Source organism: Sus scrofa, chromosome 16 (assembly GCF_054392235.1).
Source record: "Sus scrofa isolate SSC_HxYL_T2T_F1_AM1 chromosome 16, Sscrofa_HxYL_maternal_Yorkshire_Landrace_v2.0, whole genome shotgun sequence".
NCBI classification, from domain to species: Eukaryota; Metazoa; Chordata; class Mammalia; order Artiodactyla; family Suidae; genus Sus; species Sus scrofa.
Window position 1 is genome coordinate 65,016,824 of NC_139398.1, and position 21,784 is coordinate 65,038,607.

A 21,784-nucleotide genomic window follows, 5' to 3' on the forward strand; every position below is an offset into this window, starting at 1 on the left:
GAAGATGGTTTCTATCAAACTAGATGGGATTACATCAAAACGGGCTTGGAGTATAATGAAATCTTCAAATGAGACAAATGTAATTTTTATAAAGATGGTGTTTGTCAACCTCATTGCTTCTTTTTGATATTTAAGCCACCTTACAGTTGCAGAGATTTTTTTTTTTTTTTTTTTTTTGGTCACTAAAAATATTTAGAAGACATCTAAAAAATAAAACTAACCCGAGTAGAAACTCTGGTGAGGAATTTCAGCAACACTATAAACACAAAGAAAATGTCTAAGATCTTTTTTTTTTTTAATTTTATGACTATTGCATGTTGATAAACATGTATGTCAAAGACTCTATTTCCAAATAAAAGGTGTAGTATTTGGTTAATTATGTTTTGGTAGAAGAATTACACTAAATAATCACCAAAGGCCATCATACTTCTATTTGGTTTCTTACTGCTATTTTTTTTTTTTTTTTTGGTAGAAGAAGAGCCATGCAAAATGATGGTGAATATTTTCAACATATTTCAAACAACAATAAAACATGACTCAAGCATCACCAACAAAGGTACCCACATTCTCAGGTTATATTTATTAGTCTTTTAAGAATAATAACCAGCGTCAATCTATTTAATACAGTCCTGATACATTAGAATTTCAGAAGATGCTATTCCTAGCTAGCAGATCTGGTGCTCTCCATCCCCCATATTAAAATATGGGGCTGTTTTGTCACAAACAGCTTGCTACACTTAAGGATTTTACTAATAAAACATAATGTTGTCTTAGATATTATGACTGTTGCCACAGCTGAACTGACTTGTCAAATCAATCCTAATATGGCTCCCACAGGCACATAAAAACCTTATTTAGCTATCAGTTATCCTAATCACTTTGTTCAGTTTAAGAATGCAATACTTCAAGACCAGCTCCTATTTATACATATATGCCTAGCCATTTAATAAAGTCTTGATTTATACAAATTCTTGTTTAAAAATATTTAGAGATGTAACGTTTTAGCATGTTGTATACTTGTGCATTCCTCCGTGTAAACATGTTGAAACCTACCGTGTGGTGTCGATGAGGGGACAGGGACGTTTAAAGTGGGGTACCCACGAGAAATGTCCTTCTAAAAGATACTAAGTGCCACATGAGACAAATGTGTCACCTAGCTGAAATCATTTGATGACCTCCGAGTCCACTTGTATAAGAAACTGGAAAAGTACTTTTATGAAAAGTACAACTCAAAGACACATGCAACGGGGAAATTAAGATTGATGAGGCACAGAGCACGCGCACGCGCGCGCGCACACACACACACACACACACACACACACACACACACAGAGACACACACACAAGCAGATCTTTTTCTGAACCTAGATATCCTAGAATGAACAAAATCATCTTTTCTCATGTTTGGAAACAAACCCACCTTTACATCTTCTTGTTTAAAGTTGTTGTTGAATATTTGTAATACTGTTTCAAAAGAGACTGTAAGAGGCAGCATGAAATTCTCAAATTCGTCCTCATCTTCGCCTATCAGAAAAACAATAGGGTCATCACGGTTTAAAATGCGTGCTATTGTCCATTAGCCTCCACAGAGTGCGCTTCATTCAGGCTTAGAAATGTTCCCGAGCAGGGGTCAGCCTGCATTCACAGCCACACCACATTTTCTGCTTTTGGCTCATTGAATATTCTGGTGTTTCGCCTTCTCTTTTGCACCAAATGAAATAGCAAAATTACTTACCAGCCATTTTTTTTTTCTGGCTCTTTATTGGATCAAACAGACACATGCCCCGGGCATCTCAGCCCTTCAGCTCTTCGGGCCCCCAGAGCTTCCCTGATGCCTCAAGGAAAGCCACTTTCAAAGCTTCCGAGAACAGGATATTTTTTCTCCTTCTCTTTAGGTGCCAAAACCCTAAAGGGCTCACAGACTCAGGTGCCCAGACAGCCCTAAGTTATTATTCTCTTTTATTTATGTTCTTTTTTTATTAATTTGTTAAATAGATGTCAGGGAAACTTTTATCCGCCAAATACGATAGAGTCCCTTATGGGTCATTTGGATTTTAAGACATTCTCCATGAGTACACTTCCTCTTACAATAAGCTTCCTTTTCTTTACAGAAAAGAGGGGAAAGAGGCATTTTCTATTGCTTTTTTTTTCACTTGGAAAGGTAGAATCTTCACTTAACACGCAGATATGCACAATTGACAATTTACACAATACCCTTTGCAAAGGCGGTTTCCTTCAAATGAGAAAGTTTTCTCATTCATCCTATGCCATAGGGAATTGTCAGTCTCACTTTACTGATGAAGAAACATGCAGAGAAATGTTAAGGGACTTGCTCAAGGTAGCATATTTAGTTGGAGGTGGAACTATACTGTCCAGACCTGATTTCTACGCTATCGGCTTTTAAACAGGGCAGTAGAGAGGAAACAAGGTCTCAGAGACCAATAGGTGTCAAAGTTTGGTCCTTGACCTAGCAGCCATCAGCATCACCTGGGAACCTGTTCATATATAAAATCCCAGGCCCCATCGCAGATCCAGCAATTTTTGTTTTAAGGGGCCCTCCAGGTAACTTAGATGCATGCAAATGTTTGAGAAACACTGACCTATACATTACTCTACAGATAAGGAGACTGAGATCCCAGGCCACACATACAGATCAACAGCAAAATCAGGATCTTTTGACTCCTAAGGCGTGGCTGACCTGGCTGACTCTGATCTTCTGTGATTTCTTTTTTCCCCCTTTAACTTAGATACTCGGTTTTTGGGGCCCAACAGAATCAGGGACTTAGCTTTGTTCATAGAGATGTCAAAAAGCCAATGAGCCTCTCTTGTATGCTGTTCAAGACAAAGGATCAGAGTACTAGGTTGAGGGTAAGGCAAACCAAATTACAGTGACCTGGTGGTACAAGGATGGCTCATCTGGCTCCAAACTGTCATCCCCGCTCTGTCAACTGGCTATGCGACCAAGTTATTCCAACTGGTGACAACATTAGAGAACTTCATAGAAGCCTGTTTTATTTTTCAAAGTCCAGGTCTAACGAGAGCTTTCCCCATGTCTGAGCTAAGCTCCCTTTCAACTACTCTAAGTTCCTACTCCGAGAATTCCCCTTCTCCCTTTGGGGTCACACAGCATTTTGTCTGATTATTTACCTTTGATTCTTTTTTTTTTTTTTTTTTTTGCTTTTTAGGGCTGCACCCACGGCATATGGAAGTTCCCAGGCTAGGAGCTGAATCGGAGCTGTAGCTGCTGGCCTACACCATAGCACAGCAACGCACGATCTGAGCCATGTCTGTGACCTACACCCCAGCTCTCTGCAATGCTGGATCCTTAACCCACTAGCAAGGCCAGGGATCGAACCTGCCTCATGGATGCTAGTCAGATTCGTTAACCACTGAGCCACAATTCTTTGGATAGCATTTACCTGTCTGCAGTGAACTGTAATGTGGCATATAGCTATCACCTACATCATTCCACCACTACCACCATTTGATGAGGGTTACTGAGGGGATTAAATGAGATAAAATTTATAACGTGTATGTAAGTTATTAGATCTATCAGCCTACACTGATAGTATCTTTGGCTCTGCTTCTAGAGAGCCGAGACTGCATCTCTGTGGTTCTCTGTAAAGGAGGATGATGTAGGGAAGGCTCCGCAATGAACAGCCCCCGTGTCTAGCTCCACCACATTCAGTTCAACTTTGGATATGCGGCTAATCACTTTGAGTCTCAGTTTTCCCATCTATAAAATAAGGATAAAAATGCCCATTTTTGAGGATTATTGCATATATTAAATAACACAGGGAAAATGGAGAATGCTTAATAAATATCACTGGTGCTATCGGTATTATACTATTAGCACCTAGAACAGTGCCTGATACATATGAGGGAACTACTGTAACTGAATGAGAAGCAGTTGCTCAATTAAAGGTAAATTTCAAAAATATCTTAGTTTCTTAACACCTAATATAGAAAAATGACTAACTGAAGGAAACATTGGCACATCCTTAAATATACAACATATACATACATTATATTTAAACTATGTAATCTCGCTCTTCTAAGATAAACTATTTTCTAAATTGGAATTAATGAGAACAGTGATAACGATCCCTGCAGGCAGATAAGGTGCCAGATAGAGTGGATGCTTCGAAAGTTCTATGCTTGAATCCTGGTTTTGCTACTATTAGCTGTCTGGTGTTGGATGAAGTCTCTTCACTCATCTGTAATTAAGAGACATAATGTATACTTCATAAAGTTAGCTGTGAGGATCAAGTGACAAAAAACGTGTACAGTCCCCTTGCTCAGTGTCTAGCACTTAAATGACAGCCATGAGCACTTTTGTGGTTCTGAGTTTACCATGGACTGAACAGAGGTGATTATGGTGAACAGATAAAGTGTGACCACGAGGCTGCCAGTCTAAGACCCTCCCTCGGGGAGCAAGGTAAAGCTGAGTACTCAGAACAAAGACAAACGCAGGACTCGACCACTGAAACTCTTCCCTTGGGCTACTGAGGGGCAGATCAAAAAACTTCCCGACTCCCTCTCTTTCCTCAAATTTTGAGGCAAATATGGATATATGAGACCAGCCACCAAAATGTGCAGGGAGACGTCAAGGAGCAAACACTAATGCAAAGCAATGTGAGCAGCAACTCGGCTTCAACGTCACTGCCTCAGAAAGGCCTTGCCTGACCACACTTCCTAAAACCATACCGCAGTGCCTGCCTTCTACCCTCAGCCACTTTGCGACCCCACAAATGACTTCCCTTTTCTTAGGGGTCTTGCTACGACCAGCTGTTCACTTACACTCTTTATGCCGTCTTTCCTACTAGAATGTCAGCGCCTTAGGGAAGGAACGTGGTCTGTTGGCTCATGCCTCCCCAGTGCTAGAAGAGGGTCTGGTGCTCAAGAAGTATCTGTGTCGTGACTGAATAACAGCAGTTATACCCTGAGTGCTTATTATGTGCAGGCATGAATTTACTCAACAAACACCCACGTAGCTCTTGCTATATTCAAACCACGGTTGCGAGTCATTAATGGTCACAAAAATCCTATGGAGTGGGAGGATGATCTCCTCCACTTTACAGGTAAACAGAGAGGCTGAGGACTTAAGGACTTTATCCGACATCCTTGGGCTGGTAAATGTCAGTGAACCAGGGTCCCCAGTTAGGTCTGCTTTACCCCCAACTTCGTGTTTCCCCCCCTATGTCTCTGATGGGGTGGAAGGTGCCAAAGGTGGCGACTGAAGTCAGGGTCACAGACTCTGGAGCTTGCAGTCGCATGAAGTTAGAAGAGGCTGAAGAACAATCATCTTGGTTCTGGTGAGCAGAAAGGAATTCCTCAGCAATCACTTGCGTTTAAGGTAGGCAAAAGAGAGACACTGGTGCCTTGTGCCTATAGAAATGTTCGTTTCGGTTAGCACGGTTCCTATTACTGTGATGGGATATGTTGTATTATCTAAGCTGGAAAACTGGTCATTTTGTTTATCTCATGCAAACAGTTTTATACAACATCTACTACAGATTTTTTCCTCATCTGTGTTACCCATGGAGGCCTCATTTATTGTTTCTGACACAAAAAAGAGAAAATATGAGTTTACTCTCTTATAACTTCATATTCAAGTACTCAATTTAGCATGCCAGATGTCTATGTGATCATTTTATGAATAATAACGGCAGTTATTTTCTAACAGCCAGTTTTTTTTCTAACAAGACAAGGGCTCAGACATGAGTATAATTTGAAGGTGAAGTGCCAATTTATAGGCTACTATTTTCACTGGCATCAGGAAAAGTAAATATTAATATAACAGCGTGAGTTCTCAGTCATGCATAGATAAGATAATATTCTTCAGCTTTTGGGGAAAACCCAGAGCTAAATCCTCTACTGAATTTCCAAGGATCTGATTCAACAGAAATTTATGCATTTTATGAATTTCATTTTTTTTCCTTCAGAGAAGTCACATTGAAATACAAATAGTAGCTCTTTCAGTATGTGGGCTCTTGGATATTTTATTTATAGGACACTTTGTTATTTTGTATAACTTAAAACCTAGGTTGGTGGGAATGTGTAATGGTGCAGCCAACATAATACGATGCAGCCACTGTGGAAAACAGTTTGGCAGTTACTCAAAAAGCGAAATACAGAGTTGTCAGATGACCCAGCAATTTTATTCCTGGGTATATGCCCAAGAGAACTGAAAGCATATGTCCACACAAAAACTTAACACATGAATGTTCAGAGTAGCATTACCACAACAGCCAAATGGTGGAAGCAACCCAGCTCTTCACTGACTGAGAGCTGGTAAATAGAATGTGGTCTATCCACACAGCTGAATGTTAGTCAGCCAGAACGAGGAATGGGGTACTGGCATCTTCGGAAACATGGATGAACCTTGACAATATTACGGTACTTGAAAGAATTCAAATACAAAGGTTTCGTGTGATATGATTCTACTCACACTAAATGTCGAAAATGGGCAAATCCATAGCGACAGAAGAAATCAGCAGCTTCCAGCGGCTGGGGGTAGGGCTATTGGGGAGTGACTATGTTAAGGCACAGGGTGTCCTCCTGGGGCAATGAACATACTCTGTAATTAAATAATCGTGAGAGTTGTACACCTTGTAAATAGTCTAAATACCACTGAATTGCATACTTTGCCAGAGTAACTTTTATAGTATGAGATTCACACACACAAAAAGCCAAAACCCCAAAACCTACCACCAACAAAAATATGGGTTTGCTTCCCACCATCCCCCCCCTTTAAATGTATACAGAACAGAGAAACTTATTTTCTCCAATTCAAATGCAAATAGCAGCTAGATTACTGGGGGACTGGGGGAGTGGCCAAGGAGAAGCAAGTAATACAAATAAAATGGTAATAATAAATGATGGTAGCCAACAGTTACTGAGAATTTATTGTATAATAAATATTGTGTGAAATATTTCGGTGTTAGTGATAGGTCAGTATGATAGGCTGAATAATGCTTCCAAAGATGTCAGCATCCTAATTCCTGGCAAGTGTGAATACGTTAGGTTATATGACGAAGGATGCTAATCAACTGACTTTAAAAGAGAAGATTAGGAGTTCCTGTCATGGCTCAGCGCTAACAAACCTGACTAGTATCCATGAGGATGTGGGTTTGGTGTAGATCCCTGGCCTCCCTCAGTGGGTTAAAGATCTGGTGTCGCCGTGAGCTGCGGCTCAGATGGCGTTGCTATGGCTGTGGCTGTGGCCAGCAGCTGCAGCTCTGATTCGAACCCTAACCTGGGGACTTCCATATGTGCAGGTGTGGCCCTAAAAACAAAACAAACCAAAAGAGAGAGAGAGAGAGAGAGGGAATGTTATTCTGGGTTATCCAGGTGGGTCCCATGTAAACACCTTGTTCTTAGCCCACATGGACTTCTGACCTCCAAAACTATAAAATACACTTGTAATATTTAAGCCATTACACTTGTGGAGATTCGTTAAAAGAGTAATAGGAAACTCATATATCAATAAGGATCAAGTCTAATGCTATGAAGCTCTTAATGAGAATTAAGAGGAGAGACAAACAAGAAGATACAAAGGAAACGAGTGAAGAAAATGCAGCTGGGCTTCCATATGCACTAGTTCCACATCCTTGAATTCAACCTATCAGAGGTCAGAAATATTCAGGAAAAAAAATTCTAGAAAGTTTCAAACAACAAAACTTGAATCTGCCATGGCTGGCAACTATCTACAGAGTGTTTATAGCAAAGGCAGATTTTGGTATCTAGGGGGTGGTCCTGGAACCAAGCCCTTGTGTATACTGAGGACAACTGTAATCCATTTAAACCAAGTACTGGAGAATAATCTTAGAGCCAGTGTCTTGTGCAGGTCTCAGTCCACATCATCTGCTGTTTCAGTGCTTCAGTAGGAGAGCACTTTGAAAGTTCTATTAGAAAAAGGCTTGAGAAATGTGCATGGCTAGACCTAACCTGGGCCCAAGTTTGCTAGAATGGCCTAGGAGTTCTACCTGGCTTTGAAATGACTTTTAGTTTCGGTCAGGACAGGATGCTCTAGTGTTTGTTAGGAAGTATTATCAGCTCTTGCTTCTATTGGAAAATAACAGCCCAAGTACTGAAGGCAGAGTAGGTGCATTAAGGGTACTGGATTTGCCTCATTTTGAGGTCCCAGAGTCAGTCAATGCCCAATAGTGCATTCAATAAATACCTGTCTAAGTTAACACGTACTGAGAACTTGCTTTGTGATAGCAACTGTTCCAGGCCCTTTTACACATCTTTATCTTACTTAAACCACATGACCACTCTTTAAAGTAGGTCTCTCCATTTAATAGAAGAGAAAATTGAGGTTTCCTTTAATTCCTCTCTCTAGGGAATCAGAATATTTACTTTCATTCCCAAAAGAAAAATACACCTCCTACTGCAGACTACTGTACTCCCTGTCTAAGAAACCGACCCTAAAAGTTTCATCCCTGAAGCCTCTCATTCCCTGGGGGTGCTCTGGACTCTCTACCCTCAGAACCAGGTAAGTTATTAAAATTGAATCTGGACTTAATGGGCTGCTTTCCTGCCTTCAGGGCCAGCTAATTAGTCTTAATTATCTCATTACAGAATCTAAGTATTTCCAGCTGCTTCTTTACCCCTTATTGCCCACCTCCCCCCCAACAATGTCTATATTCCAGATAGTTTCTGCCAAGTCACGGACACAGGTGATATATTGATGTATTCTTCCTATCTATCAGAACATTAGCCATTTCTGATCAAGTGTCTCACTTTCTAAATCCTCCTGGGATATCTACCTCTGTGTTCTTTTTTCCATGAGAAGAAATATGCTTTAGCCACTTATTCGATATAAGAACAAATTTCAAAAACTACACTTGACTTTCACTGACCATAGAACAGTAATACATCTATATAGGGCAAATAATAAACACGAATCTTATCTGTGTATTCGATAGAAGCTTGGAAAGTAATCCCTTCTCCCTTCTTCTCACTGCCCTCAAGCCTAAAATCAATCATTCAGTCCACATAGTCCAAATGAAAACAAAGAAGAAAAAGTTACACTTCCTAATTGATTGAGAATGTGAAAGGCGAAATAACAGCTTAGCAGAAGTGAACATGTGGTGAGAGGGCTACAAGTTATAGCACTGACCTTGGGCAAGTCATTTCATCCCTCTGCATCTCACTTTTCTAACAGGTAATGCAATAATACCTATTTCATATGGGCTGTTGTGAAGATCAAAGAGGAAAATGTATGTGAAAGTGGTCTATGAACCATGAAATTTGTCAACAAATGTTATTACTAAAAAGAAAAGGAGGGGAGTTCCCTGGTGGCCTAGCAGGTTAAAGATCTGGCATTGTTACCAATGTGGCACTGGGCTTGATCCTAGCTCAGGAACTTCCGCATGCTATGGGTGCAGATCAAAATTAAAATAAATAAATAAGAGAAAAAGAGTTTCTTTCCTCAGTGTATTTTCACTTCTATCTCTCCCCGCTGCCGCACCTTTTTTTTTTTTAGGGCCATACTTAAGGCATAGTTTCCGGGCTGGGGTCAAACTGAAGTTGCAGCTGCTGGCCTATGCCACAGTCATAGCAATGTCGCATCTGAGCTGCACCTGCAACTTACACCACAGCTTGTGGCAGTGCTAGATCCTTAACCCACTGAGGGAGGCCAGGGACCAAACCTGAATCCTCATGCACACTATGATGGGTTCTTCACCTGCTGAGCCACAACAGGAACTCCCTCACTTCTAACTTTAGCAGATATTTCTAGAATAGCTTTCTCTCTTTCTTTTTTTTTCTTCTTAGGGTGGCACCTGCAGCATATGGAAATTCCCAGGCTGGGGGCTGAATCAGAGCTGCAGCTGCTGGCCTGCACCACAGTCATACCAGATCTGAGCTACGTCTGCAACCCACACCACAGTTCACAGCAACGTCGGATCCTTAACCCACAGAACGAAGCCAGGGATAGAACCCGCATCCTCATGGATACTAGTCGGGTTCTTAATCCGCTGAGCCACAATGGGAACTCCTAGAATAGTCTTTTATTTAATTCATTTACTTGTTATTCAAAATTTCTCAAATTTAAGCTAGAGAAATATCTTCAGGTGCCAATTACCTGTTATAAGCCACAAGAGTAGTTGGATACTGTATTACCTTCATCCCTAAAGAGAGAACTGTCTTTTGATGTCTATAAACACCATTTGAATATTAGTATCCCCCGATCATTAAAAGTATGACTGCGTGCTAGGTTCTGACTATCTGAGGAAAGCGCTGTTCACTTAGATCCCATCAACATGATTCTCATCTGAGTAGTTCAATCTAAGATGCAATCATAAAATGTCCAAGGAAAAATCAACTGTGACACTGAGCAATTCTAAATTTATGGTTGGTTAAAACTTAATTTGCAACGAACAATATTCTCTATAAAACAAAAAGCTTTGTTGTAGTTCTTTCCCACACTTCCTCTTTCCAATATTTGTCAACGGAATTCACCTCCATTCAAATTAAACAAAATAGAAGGTTTTTATTTATTCAAGTATTTTACACTGAAAAGCTCCCTGGAGGTTCTCCATTTACTGGCTTGGGTAATATTATCTTTCCTTTAGTTTATTAGATTGACAAAGTTAATTTAAAAATAACCTTGGGAACTTTAAGTGATTCTTGGAAGGGCTAACTAACATGCATACACATATGGTCGGTCACCTATTTTCTTCTGTATATATGCTAGCTCATTAAGGGGTTTTTTGCATTAATTTTTATAATTTCTGAAAATACAAAAAATATGTTGCCAACATGAAACATCATCATTCTGATGATAAAATGCTTTTAATTCTGTTCTTTATACAAGTGAACATTTTGTCTAGTTTAGCCAAGGAGCAATCTGATAAAGTGGTACAACTGTTTATTGCCAACCCCCCTCCCCATTTTAATCTGAAATACAACCTGGGGCACATAGCATCTAATTAAATTCATACAAAGTACAAATTATTGAATAGAAACCAAAATGCATTTCAAAGTAAATACCAATTAATGTGACACCCAATTTCTTTCTCTTTTCTAGTCACTCCAATGTGTATGGCTTATATACAAAACATATTCAATTTCTTTTGTAGGATTCAATTAAAATATGCTTTATATTTCAATCTAATAATCACATCCAACACTTTGCAAGTAGGTTGGTTAGGCAGTTTTTCTATTTGATTCTTACAAAAAAACCCAATGACATAAAAAGCTCCTCTTCAAATTTTTCTTTGTTTAATTTGAGAAGAATTCTCATCACCCGATATTCCTTTCATATAATACGTGGATCTGTGCTTCTTTTGATAACGGCACTATTTCTTTTTTCCTTGTTTCCATGACAGTGAACACACAATAGAAAACTACAAAGCCATATATATAGGAATTCTGACAGCAACATCCAGTCAATCTAGTTTGTGAGACAAGGCTTCAAATAATAAAACTGTGTTCAACAACAGTCAACAAATGATCCCCTATAAAGCAATAACTTGAACAGACAGCAACAAGTGACTAATCGAGCACAACAGTGGCCAAGCGTAACTAATCACTTGCAAAGGTAATCAGCCACTTGATTTGTTTTGTTTTGGAGAGGCCAATGATCAAAGCTACTCCAGAGAGAACACGGCAGGCAGAGCTGGCTTCAGGAGCATGATCATGCCATTTTGGTTACAGTACACTTGTGTGTCATTCATTCATCAAAAACTAACTGAGCACCTTCAGTGTAGACATACTGAGATTGGTGCTAGAAAACATGAAAAAAGCAGAGTCTATACCTTACAGGGGATCAACATATTTTGGGAAGAAGAGCAACTCTGGTTCTTAACAAGGGAAGAAAGCTCTGGTAATATAGACCACAAATCATCACTTGATGCTTACAACATACATTTATTTATTTTTTTGGCTGCACCTGCAGCACACAAAAATTCCCAGGCCAGAATTCAAACCTGAGCCATAGCAGTGACAATGCCAAATCCTTAACCCCTAGGCCAACAGGGAACGCCTATGTTTCATTATTTTAAAAAGTGAAAAACACTAATAAATAAAGCTTCTTTTCAAATGATATATAATTTCCACGCGTGTAGTTGCTATTGTTTTTAATTTTATCTCTTTCCAGATTCAATATACTTATAATGAGCATCTACATAGACCAGGTACTTCCACACTGCCTCATCTTTTTCTTTTTCCCAAGGTATCTAAAAATTGTTTTCCATGTCATAGATATTTACCTAAAAATATGTGAATTAAAGAATATCAATTTATACAGTCTTGGGTTAAATATTTCAAATGAATCTAATCCTTTGAAACCTAATAATAGCCTATTATTCAAATTATATATTTTTACTTCAGTTTCTCGCACCTCATAGGTTACATTAAGCAATGCTAAATAAAAGTACTCTTCAAAAAGGCAATGTGTGGAGTTCCTGTCATGGAGTCAGCAGTAACAACCTGACTAGTTATTCACGAGGATGTGCGTTTGATCCCTGGCCTCGTTCAATGGGTTAAGGAGCCAGTGTTGCCATGACCTGTGGTGTAGATCACAGGCACGGCTCAGATCCCATGTTGTGGCTGTGGTGTAGGCAAGCAGCTGCAGCTCTGATTCAATCCCTAGCCTGGGAACTTCCATATGCTGCACTTGCGGCCCTAAAAAGCAAACAAACAAAAAACAAAAACAAAAAAAACACCACACACACACACACACAAAACTAAAGGCAATGGGCAATGCAGTGTCTTTTTGTACCATCGTGACTACCAATTACCAACGCAATGGTAGGAGTGCTGTCAATAGTGACAGTGCTATCCTGCAGCCTAAGGTACCATAGATTTATGAGGCGTTCCTTTGTCTATGCTGACCATCGGAAAAAGGGATCTTGACTCATTCCATTCCAGGTCCTGAAGACGTGGATGACAAGAACCTACTTCTAGGAAATCGCCTCCAGCTAGTTCTGTTTAACTTTGGTCTCCCCACTTCTTTCTCTGTTTGACAGGGTCAGTCAAAGAGCACTTTGAAGGCTTAGCTAATAAATCAAGTCTAGACAAGGGTTGCATGATCGCCTTTAATGTTTGGACAACGGCGCAAGCAAGACAGCTAGCTCCTTGAGGGCAGGGGCCAGTGTGCCTGACTGGTCTTTGTCTTGCCCTCAGAGCTCAGGGCAGTGTGCTCTCTAAACGGCTATGGAGGACGATGCTCTCCTGCTCTCCAAGGCAGCAGCCGAGAGGTAACACAGGCCAGTGTGCAGTATGCAAAGCTGTCACTCAGAGCTCAGCTTGCCGAAGGTAGCAGATGATTGGGTTTTGCATGCCTGGTTTACACTCTTCAAATATTTATAGACAGTTCTCTTTGCCTCAAGCCCTAGTTGTCACTTAGCCAAGTTATACATACATGGTTCTTTTAATCTTTCCTTAGAAATCAATCCCACTAAAGCTCCTTAATCATTCTGGTTGTATTTCTCTCAACTTTTGGCTGTTTGTCTTTCTGGTAATTTATTCTGTTGAAATGCATCTAAGTAATACAGATGTGGAGTGGAGACAGGTTTAGTCACCTTTCCATTACAAGGGTCAGTGCCTTTAATGAGCAAAATAAGAATATTTATCCTTTTTCTTTATGTACGATCATGTTTTAAAAAAAATTCATGTTTAAGTTGATGGATCAATCAATACATTGCAAGAGAAAGGAAGAAAAAAGTATCATCAGTATTATATTCTCTAAGGATGATATCGTCATTGATTGAACTCTCTCATGAGTCTATAAACTGATTAGTTTAGCCTGCAGTATTCAAACATGGGGGAAAATGCCAATCCAGAAAACATGGTCAACACAGAGAGGCTTAAGTGCTCATCCCAAGGTGACTGTCTACCTGTGGATACTCTGGCTAACTTCAGCTTTCCAATGAAGCAAATAAAGAAACAGGGGAATTTTCCCCATTATACAACTAATACAGTAAAGAAAATTTCAAATAACCAGAGATGACGGATAGTTACCTACAGTGCACAACCCACAGACAACATTTAACATTTTTGAAGAATTTCATTTAAGCTGTTTTGGGGATGCATTGTTTTTTCCCTCCCAGTGGGTATGCTCATCATCATCTGCACAGTTTAATATCTTACTTTTTCACTTAATATTATAACATTTCAGGTATTGCTTTGTCTTCAATTCGTAATTTTTAATGACTACAGACTATTCCATCAAGTAAGTAGATGTGCCTTAATTTTACAATTGCCTGTTGTTGGACATGGAGATCACTTCCATTTTTTCTGTAGGTTAAGTGTCATTACAAAGAAAGTCTTTGTGTTTAATAAAGCTTTTCTGTGTTTAGGATTTCTCTTTGATTTGGGGCAGTAAAATTAATGGATCAAAGGATACCTAGAAAATAAATTTTGAAGTAAAGCATTAATGTAAGTACTATTTGAAGTTTAACATACCACTCAATTACAAAGATGGGTCCTTTGGCTCTGATGCTCAAATCTTAGAAAGTTGTAAAAAAACTATCTAAGATGGAAAATTCCAAAAAGTTAAATGTGGTGATCACAAGTAGGCCATTCACACAAGTACACTGTTGATCCTCTATTAATTCAGCTTAAATTCTTAAGCCTTACCTAGATCTACCATCAGAAGACGAGTGAGGGCTGTGTAGAAGGTTGTTCGGCACCTGAAGTCACTGAGACTGTAACTGTCACTGATGCCAAGGAAGGGGAAGTGTTCACTCTAATGAAAGCAAAAGAGCATCCAAAGTTAATGCTTTACCTAAACTACCCAGAAAACTCTAGTCAATAATGAAAGGAAATAAGACTCACCGTGTGATTTTTTAACATGAATTTCACAGCATCAATCTTCACAAGTTTTTTTAAAAGGATATAGGTAATAGAAGTTAAGGAATCTGGGGAAATAGAATTGTCTTATCAATAAGTAATAGATCACAAAATAATTCTGAACTCTAATGGCATCAATTTCTATTTATGAAGAATAAATATTATTTCTAAAGAGTATTATTCCTATAGAAATGCCTTTCATTCTGTTAAGAATGATAATCCATTATTAACCAGTGCAATTACTTTTCCTATCTTATACATATTCTAGTTATGGAAAGGAGGAATGAATTTTATAATTAAGACAAAAACTTTACTATTAAAGCCTTGATAGTGGAAAATTAAAACTGACCCTTTTTACATTTTGGGGGTAACTTGAGAATTTCTTTTCACTTAATATTATTTCATAAAAAATAATTATGAAAGATCTATGATAGACTATCAAGAAAGAAAATTATTCACTTCTAAGGAACATGAGCTCAGTTAGCAGAAATCTAAGGAAATTCTGCTTTAGATGAAGAAAACTGGAATACAATTAGAAGGATATGGCAGACTGCATGTCATTAAGTATCAAAGGACAGGTTTAAAAGACCTAATATTTCTCATGTACCTACTAGGTGCAAGGCATTTTATATTTGTTAACTCACCTAATCATCACAATTGCACCATTGAACATTATTTATTGTGTCTAATCTGTAGATGAGAAAACAGAAGTTCAGAGAAATTAAGGTACTTGCCCAACGTTATGCAGCTATGGACTGAGACTGCTGAGATCTGACCTGAGGTTTGACTCCAAAGGGCATGTTCTTTCTACTCTACCACATTATCACCTGAACAGTTCAACTCAGAACTAGAAGAGTCGAAAAATCATAAACATGACCACAAAAAAGCCTAAATAATCTCTGCTTAATGGTGTCATCACAGAAGGGCTGAAGCGGGTTCTAAGAACATCTACTCAGTATACCAACACCCTCTGCTCGCACCTAGGGTTTCCTTCGTCATGTGTTTTCTACTCTAGCTAGGGTATCTCTTGGGCATATCCCTACGGATTTACTCACAGCTTGCGTCAGGCTATAAGAATCTTACACGGTTCCATTCATGTCCCAATAAAAACACTGGCTCTTTACCTTCACATTATTTCCAAATGTATGTTGCTTCTGTAGAGTGGCACTGATAGGCCTAATTTAAAATTTTAGTCACTCAGGTGTAGGTGTAAAAGAGAAGAAAAGACACTTGGAAGGAACACATGTCAGGAAACCCGGGCTTTCAGCTTGACTACACCATTCAGTCAGCTGGATGAGTTTGAGTACTATACTGAGCCACTCTTAGTCTGTGTTTCCCTCTCCAAGCAATCAGGATATCACCAAACTGTCTCGAGGGCTGTTGTGAGGATAGGATGATACAAATGTCTTAGCCAATTGTAAATCAGGAAGGAAGACACAAAGATGCAGAGCATGGGAGTTCCCATTGTGGCTCATCGGAAACCAATCTGACTAATAACCATGAGGACGACGCAGGTTCAATCCCTGACCTCGCTCAGTGGGTTAAGGATCCGGCATTGCCATGAGCTGTGGTTGCAGACGTGGCTCAGATCCCACATTGCTGTGGCTGTGGTGTAGGCCAGCAGCTACAGCTCTGATTTTACCCCTCGCCTGGGAACCTCTGCCGTGGGTGCGGCCCTAAAAAGACAAAAAAACCAAAAAACAAAAAAAGATGCAGAGGATGAACATTTACAGGTTAATTCTCACAATCCCACAAGAAACGTGGTATCATTTTAATTTTCAAATGAAGAAACAAAGTCAAAAAATGCAATAAAACTTTCCAAAAGACAGGCAATTAGTATGATTTAGATTCAAGACCCTCTGACTCAACAGCAACCATTCCAGTTGCATACTAAGCAACTGTATATTTAGCTTATCTCCTCATTAGACTATAAACTTTCTAAGGGTGCACCTATGCATTTTTCTCAGTACACTGCTCTCAGTGGGTGCTCTATGCACTGTGTTTCTGGCAGGCTGAAGGGCAACAAGAGCAGGGCTGACAGATACTGAGTCTTACCCTGCTTACAAAGATGCAGATTTGATGATTTTTCCTAGTGCAAATCACTGAGCAGAAGAACTGCCACTCAAACTTCCCTCTGTTAAACAGGGGTGGGGATCAATAAGCTAAGAAATATCTTAAGTAATTACCAAATACAATTCTCTTAAAATTGCAAAGTTAAAAGTGACAGGGTCTTTGGGTAATAAGAATGCTGCCATTAATAGGAATCTTCCTGTCAGTGCTGCTAATAAACAGCAAGTCATGTTTTGACAATAGAATATTTATGGTAGCAATAAACAGAACATTCACAGGAAGAATCTCATCTGCCAAAGACACATTTTCTGCAGAATTGCATCTGTGCACTTTGTACCAAGGCCAGCCTCACTGCCTTTTAATTATATTCTAAAGAAAAAAATGATTAAGAATGAATTTTCACTTTTTTTAATAAAGAAAAAAATTATTAGAGTTCATCTGAATATTTATATTCCCTTATAGGAATTCAATACAGAGCTAGTTATGGCCCTTAAGAGGAACTGTAATGTTAAAAAATGTAAATGGATACATCATCTTTATAATCATTATACTCTCATTTTCTTCTCCTCTAAGAGACTAGGGTTCTTGTAAGTTGCACCATTTTATTGGGTGGCAGTGCTTGGTTGGATTTCAGAGGGCTGTTGACAATAGTTCATAACAGGACACATGGTATGGCAGTTAAGAGTAAGAACAACAGTAATACAAGTATAGAAGAGTAAGAGAATTTAGTAAAAGTCACTCATGGAACATTTAAATGGTAGAGCCAAGATTCAAATCCAAAGTTCAAAGGTCTGTGTGACTTGAAAGTTAGCTCTTTCCCCTGGGTTACCTCTTATCTATCCATTTGATTTTGAAGAAGCCCAATGATTCTACAGAGATCACTATCTTCTTGAGATACAACTGAAACTGGAACTAGATCCCAGAAGGGAGAGGGAAACTGTTCTTTTAGGAGGCATCAATTCATTAATGAGCCTTCGTCACACCTAGGACTGAGCAAACTCCATATCCTGGCTGATACTAACTCACAAACAAAATTCTCAGAAAATCCCTGTCTGTATCAATGTGGTTATGACAACACTGATGAAGGTGAAGATGGCCTTACTGGTAATTAGCATGACAAATGGAGAAAAGCAAGAAAAAGTCAAAAGAACGGTATATCTTAGAGATGGTCAAAATTTTGAAAATCTATACCCTTTGAAGAGGAGGATAACTGAATTAAGAATGGTATGGTTTCTTTTTTCTTTCTTTTCTTTTCTTTTTTCTGTCTTTTTGCCTTTTCTAGGGCTGCTCCCGTGGCATATGGAGGTTCCCAGGCTGGGGGTCTAATCGGAGCTGTAGCCACCGGCCTATGCCAGAGCCATAGCAATGCAGGATCTGAGCCGCATCTGCAACCTTCACCACAGCTCACAGCAACGCTGGGTCCTTAACCCACTGAGCAAGGGCAGGGATCGAACCCGCAACCTCATGGTTCCCAGTCGGATTCGTTAACCACTGCGCCACAACAGGAAGTCCAAGAATGGTATGGTTTCTTAAGTTACAGGAGTACCACATACTTTAGCAGCTAATGGGCAGGGTATCACCAAGTATGACCTCAATTCATGGTATCATGTCTTTACTAAGTACCATCATATTTTATCAATCCTAAAATGCCACCAATTATAAAAAAGTCACTACTATATGTGTTGCTAAGAAAGAAAAAGTGTCTGAAAATACCATCAATTATAAGACATTTTATTTACGTGTTAAAATGTGAATACATTTCTGCTTTAGAATCAAAGAAGTGGTACTAGATGCATGATATTTGCTAAGCACAAGAGGGTGGATAATGGTACTGATCTAGGCAATTACATAAAAGCTGCACATATTTACAAATATTACAGATAGAATTAGATCCTGATAGATCAGATGTCTTTCTGATAGAAAAAAGTTCACAGATAAGACAACTACCCATCAGAAATTATGATACGTACATAGCATAATTACTGAAACACTAGCTATTTTAAAAGTAGAATTACATCCATGAACTCTACTAGACTAAAAAATTCCAAACAGGTATAACCAAAATAAAACCTCTTAAGGGACACTAATAATTACTTATAAGGAAGAGTTGGTTCAATAGGAGGGGTAATAATATGTTCAAATCCCTGTTATGTGGTGAAGTTTTGAAACAATAGAGAAAAGGAATCAAGAGTCCTACTCTAATAGTTTACAACTAAATAGGAGAGAGGACTAGCCAATACTAGGCTATAATACATGTATCCCTAGAAATATAGAAAAGAACTAGGTGGTCAAGAACATTAAGAAAAATAAAAGATGATAGGAACACCTACTATGTGACAGGGTCAGTGGTACCAGGTGCTTTACTGTTGTTAGATAACATGGGTTATATTATCGCATATTTATTATCTTATTTAATACTTAAAAAACCACAAGAGATAGACAATATTCCCTTTTCTACAGATGAAGAAATTAAGTCTCAGAGAAATTAAATCATTTGTTGGTGTTCTTTCAGTTAACACAGTGACTAAGGACTATAACTATTACAAGATGGTGCTACCATGTCTTTAGTAAGACATGAAAATTTAAAAGAGAACCTAATTGAGTTACAATGTGTCAAATGAGGAGAGGAGCACACATGGTGATTCAGTGAAAAATAATGAAGGGTGTTTCAAGGAGAAGATAAAATAAATTTTCTTGGCCCAAGTATAAAGTACAAATTGTGGTTGAGTGGTAGATCAGGAAATTAGTTATGGGAACTCAATAAGTCAAGTACCATTAAAGGATTCGAGTTTAAATCAATAATTTTACTTTGACCCAAGAAGCAAGAAGAACTGATTCTGGGCTTTTGGGAAGAGTAATGATTAGATCAAAACAATAGTCAAGGAAGGTAAACTTGTGAAGCAAGAATCTATGAAGAACTGAGTGAATGAAGGCCTACATAAGTGGGCTACTGAAGAAGAGTAGAAGATTCTCATAGCTGATTCTAGTGTAAAATCAAATAGAGCAGATAAATTATGAGATGACTTTTCCAACGATGATAGAGACAGCAAACAAAGAAATAAATCAACATTTCCTTTGATGAGCAATGTTAATAGAAGTACGCCTGAGGGATGTAGCTGAAACTAGTTTTATTTAACATTCTGAAAACCATCTGGAGATGGTGATATTCACTGAAATAAGGCAGTACATTTTAATACTGTTTCACAAAAGCAGAATCACTACTGTTTACTACTAAATATTTCCTGTAACAGACATACCCAGTTTTACTTCCATCCTTCACTCTTGTTTCATCTCTCATCATTTACTCTTTCCTGACCCTCCCACTTCATTCAGGATTCACACTCCAGTGCTGGGAAGATCAGTGACAAGGTGAGGATATCTGGTTTGCACATAATCAAACACTTAATAGTTTATCACTTAATAGTTAACACTTAATGATCTTTTTATTCAAGATCATTAGCTATCCCTAAATGATCTTGAATAAAAAGAGCTCCCTCAAAGCCACCATATCAAAATGTCACTCACCCACATTATTTTTAATGTGTAGATTTTCAGAAAATTAGTATATGATTAATTTGAGTCAAATTTTTAAAAAGAAAAAGAAACTATATTAATAAAACAATAGTCTGAGCACTTAGGAGAAATATAAGAAACGAATTAGGGAATCAGGATTAGTTCTGTTTAAATTTAAAATCTGTGAGGGGAGGGTCCAGGTCTCATTTGTCCTTTTGCCTTTACTTAGCAAATGTTTACCTAATATTTGCTGAATTGAAATAGGCCAGTAAGATAAAGTAAATCATTAAGATGAGTATGGACAGATGGCAAAAAGCACACAAAAAAATGCTCAACATCACTGATTATTTGAGAAATTCAAATCAAAACCACTATGAGATACCACCTCACACCAGTTGGAATTGCCATCATTAATAAGTCCACAAGTAACAAATGCTAGAGAGGGTGTGGAGAAAATGGAACCTTCCTAAACTGTTGGTGGGAATGTAAATTGGTACAACCACAATGAAAAACAGTATGGAGGTACCTCAGAAAACTCAATATAGAACTACCTATGACCCAGCAATCCCACTCTTGGGCATAGATCTAGACAAAACTTTTCTTGAAAAAGACACATGCAGCCATATGTTCACTGCAGCATTATTCACAATAGCCAAGACATGGAAAGAACCTAAATGTACATCAACAGATGAATGGATTAACAAGATGTGGTATATATACACAATGGAATACTACTCAGCCATAAAAAAAGAACAAAATAATGCCGTTTGCAGCAACATGGATGGAACTAGAGACTCTCATACTAAGTGAAGTAAGTCAGAAAGAGAAAGACAAATACCATATGATATCACTTACCTCTGGAATCTAATGTATGGCACAAATGAACCTTTCCACAGAAAAGAATCCCATGGACTTGGAGAACAGACTTGTGGTTGCCAAGTGGGAGGGGGAGGGAGTGGATGGACTGGGAGTCTGGGGTTAGTACATGCAAACTATTGCATTTGGAATGGATAAGCAATGAGATCCTGCTGCATATTGCAGGGAACTACATGTAGTCACTTGTGACGGAGCATGATGGAGGATAATGTGAGAAAAAGAATGTATGTGTGTGTGTTTGAGAGAGAGAGAGAGAGAGAGAGAGAGAGAGAGACTGGGTTCTTTTGCTATAGAGTAGAAAATTTACAGAACACTGTAAACCAACTATAATGGAAAAAATAAAAATCATTAAAAAAAGACGACTATGGAATTCAACTTAAAAATCACTAAACTATTCCTACTCAATATTAAATCTAGATAGGGATGCAGTTCTGGTTAGTACACTTAAAACATAGAAATGAGCAAAAAAAAAAAAGGTAAATGAAGGCAGAAGAGGTTTGGGGTTGCAAAAGATCATGGT

General features: G+C 38.6%; 1 protein-coding gene across 4 annotated transcripts in view; it reads right to left on the reverse strand.

The window, feature by feature from the left end:
- The window catches only part of RANBP17 (RAN binding protein 17), a 324,083-nt gene that overhangs the window by 72,461 nt on the left and 229,838 nt on the right, over positions 1–21,784 (reverse strand). For all 4 annotated transcript variants that reach the window (XM_085001775.1, XM_021076682.2, XM_021076681.2 and 1 more), the window contains 3 exons: positions 14,791–14,854; positions 14,593–14,701; positions 1,421–1,524 (listed from right to left, as the gene is read on the reverse strand). In XM_085001775.1, coding sequence (XP_084857901.1) covers positions 1,421–1,524; positions 14,593–14,701; positions 14,791–14,854 — 277 coding nt within the window. The remainder of the gene's footprint in view (positions 1–1,420; positions 1,525–14,592; positions 14,702–14,790; positions 14,855–21,784) is intronic.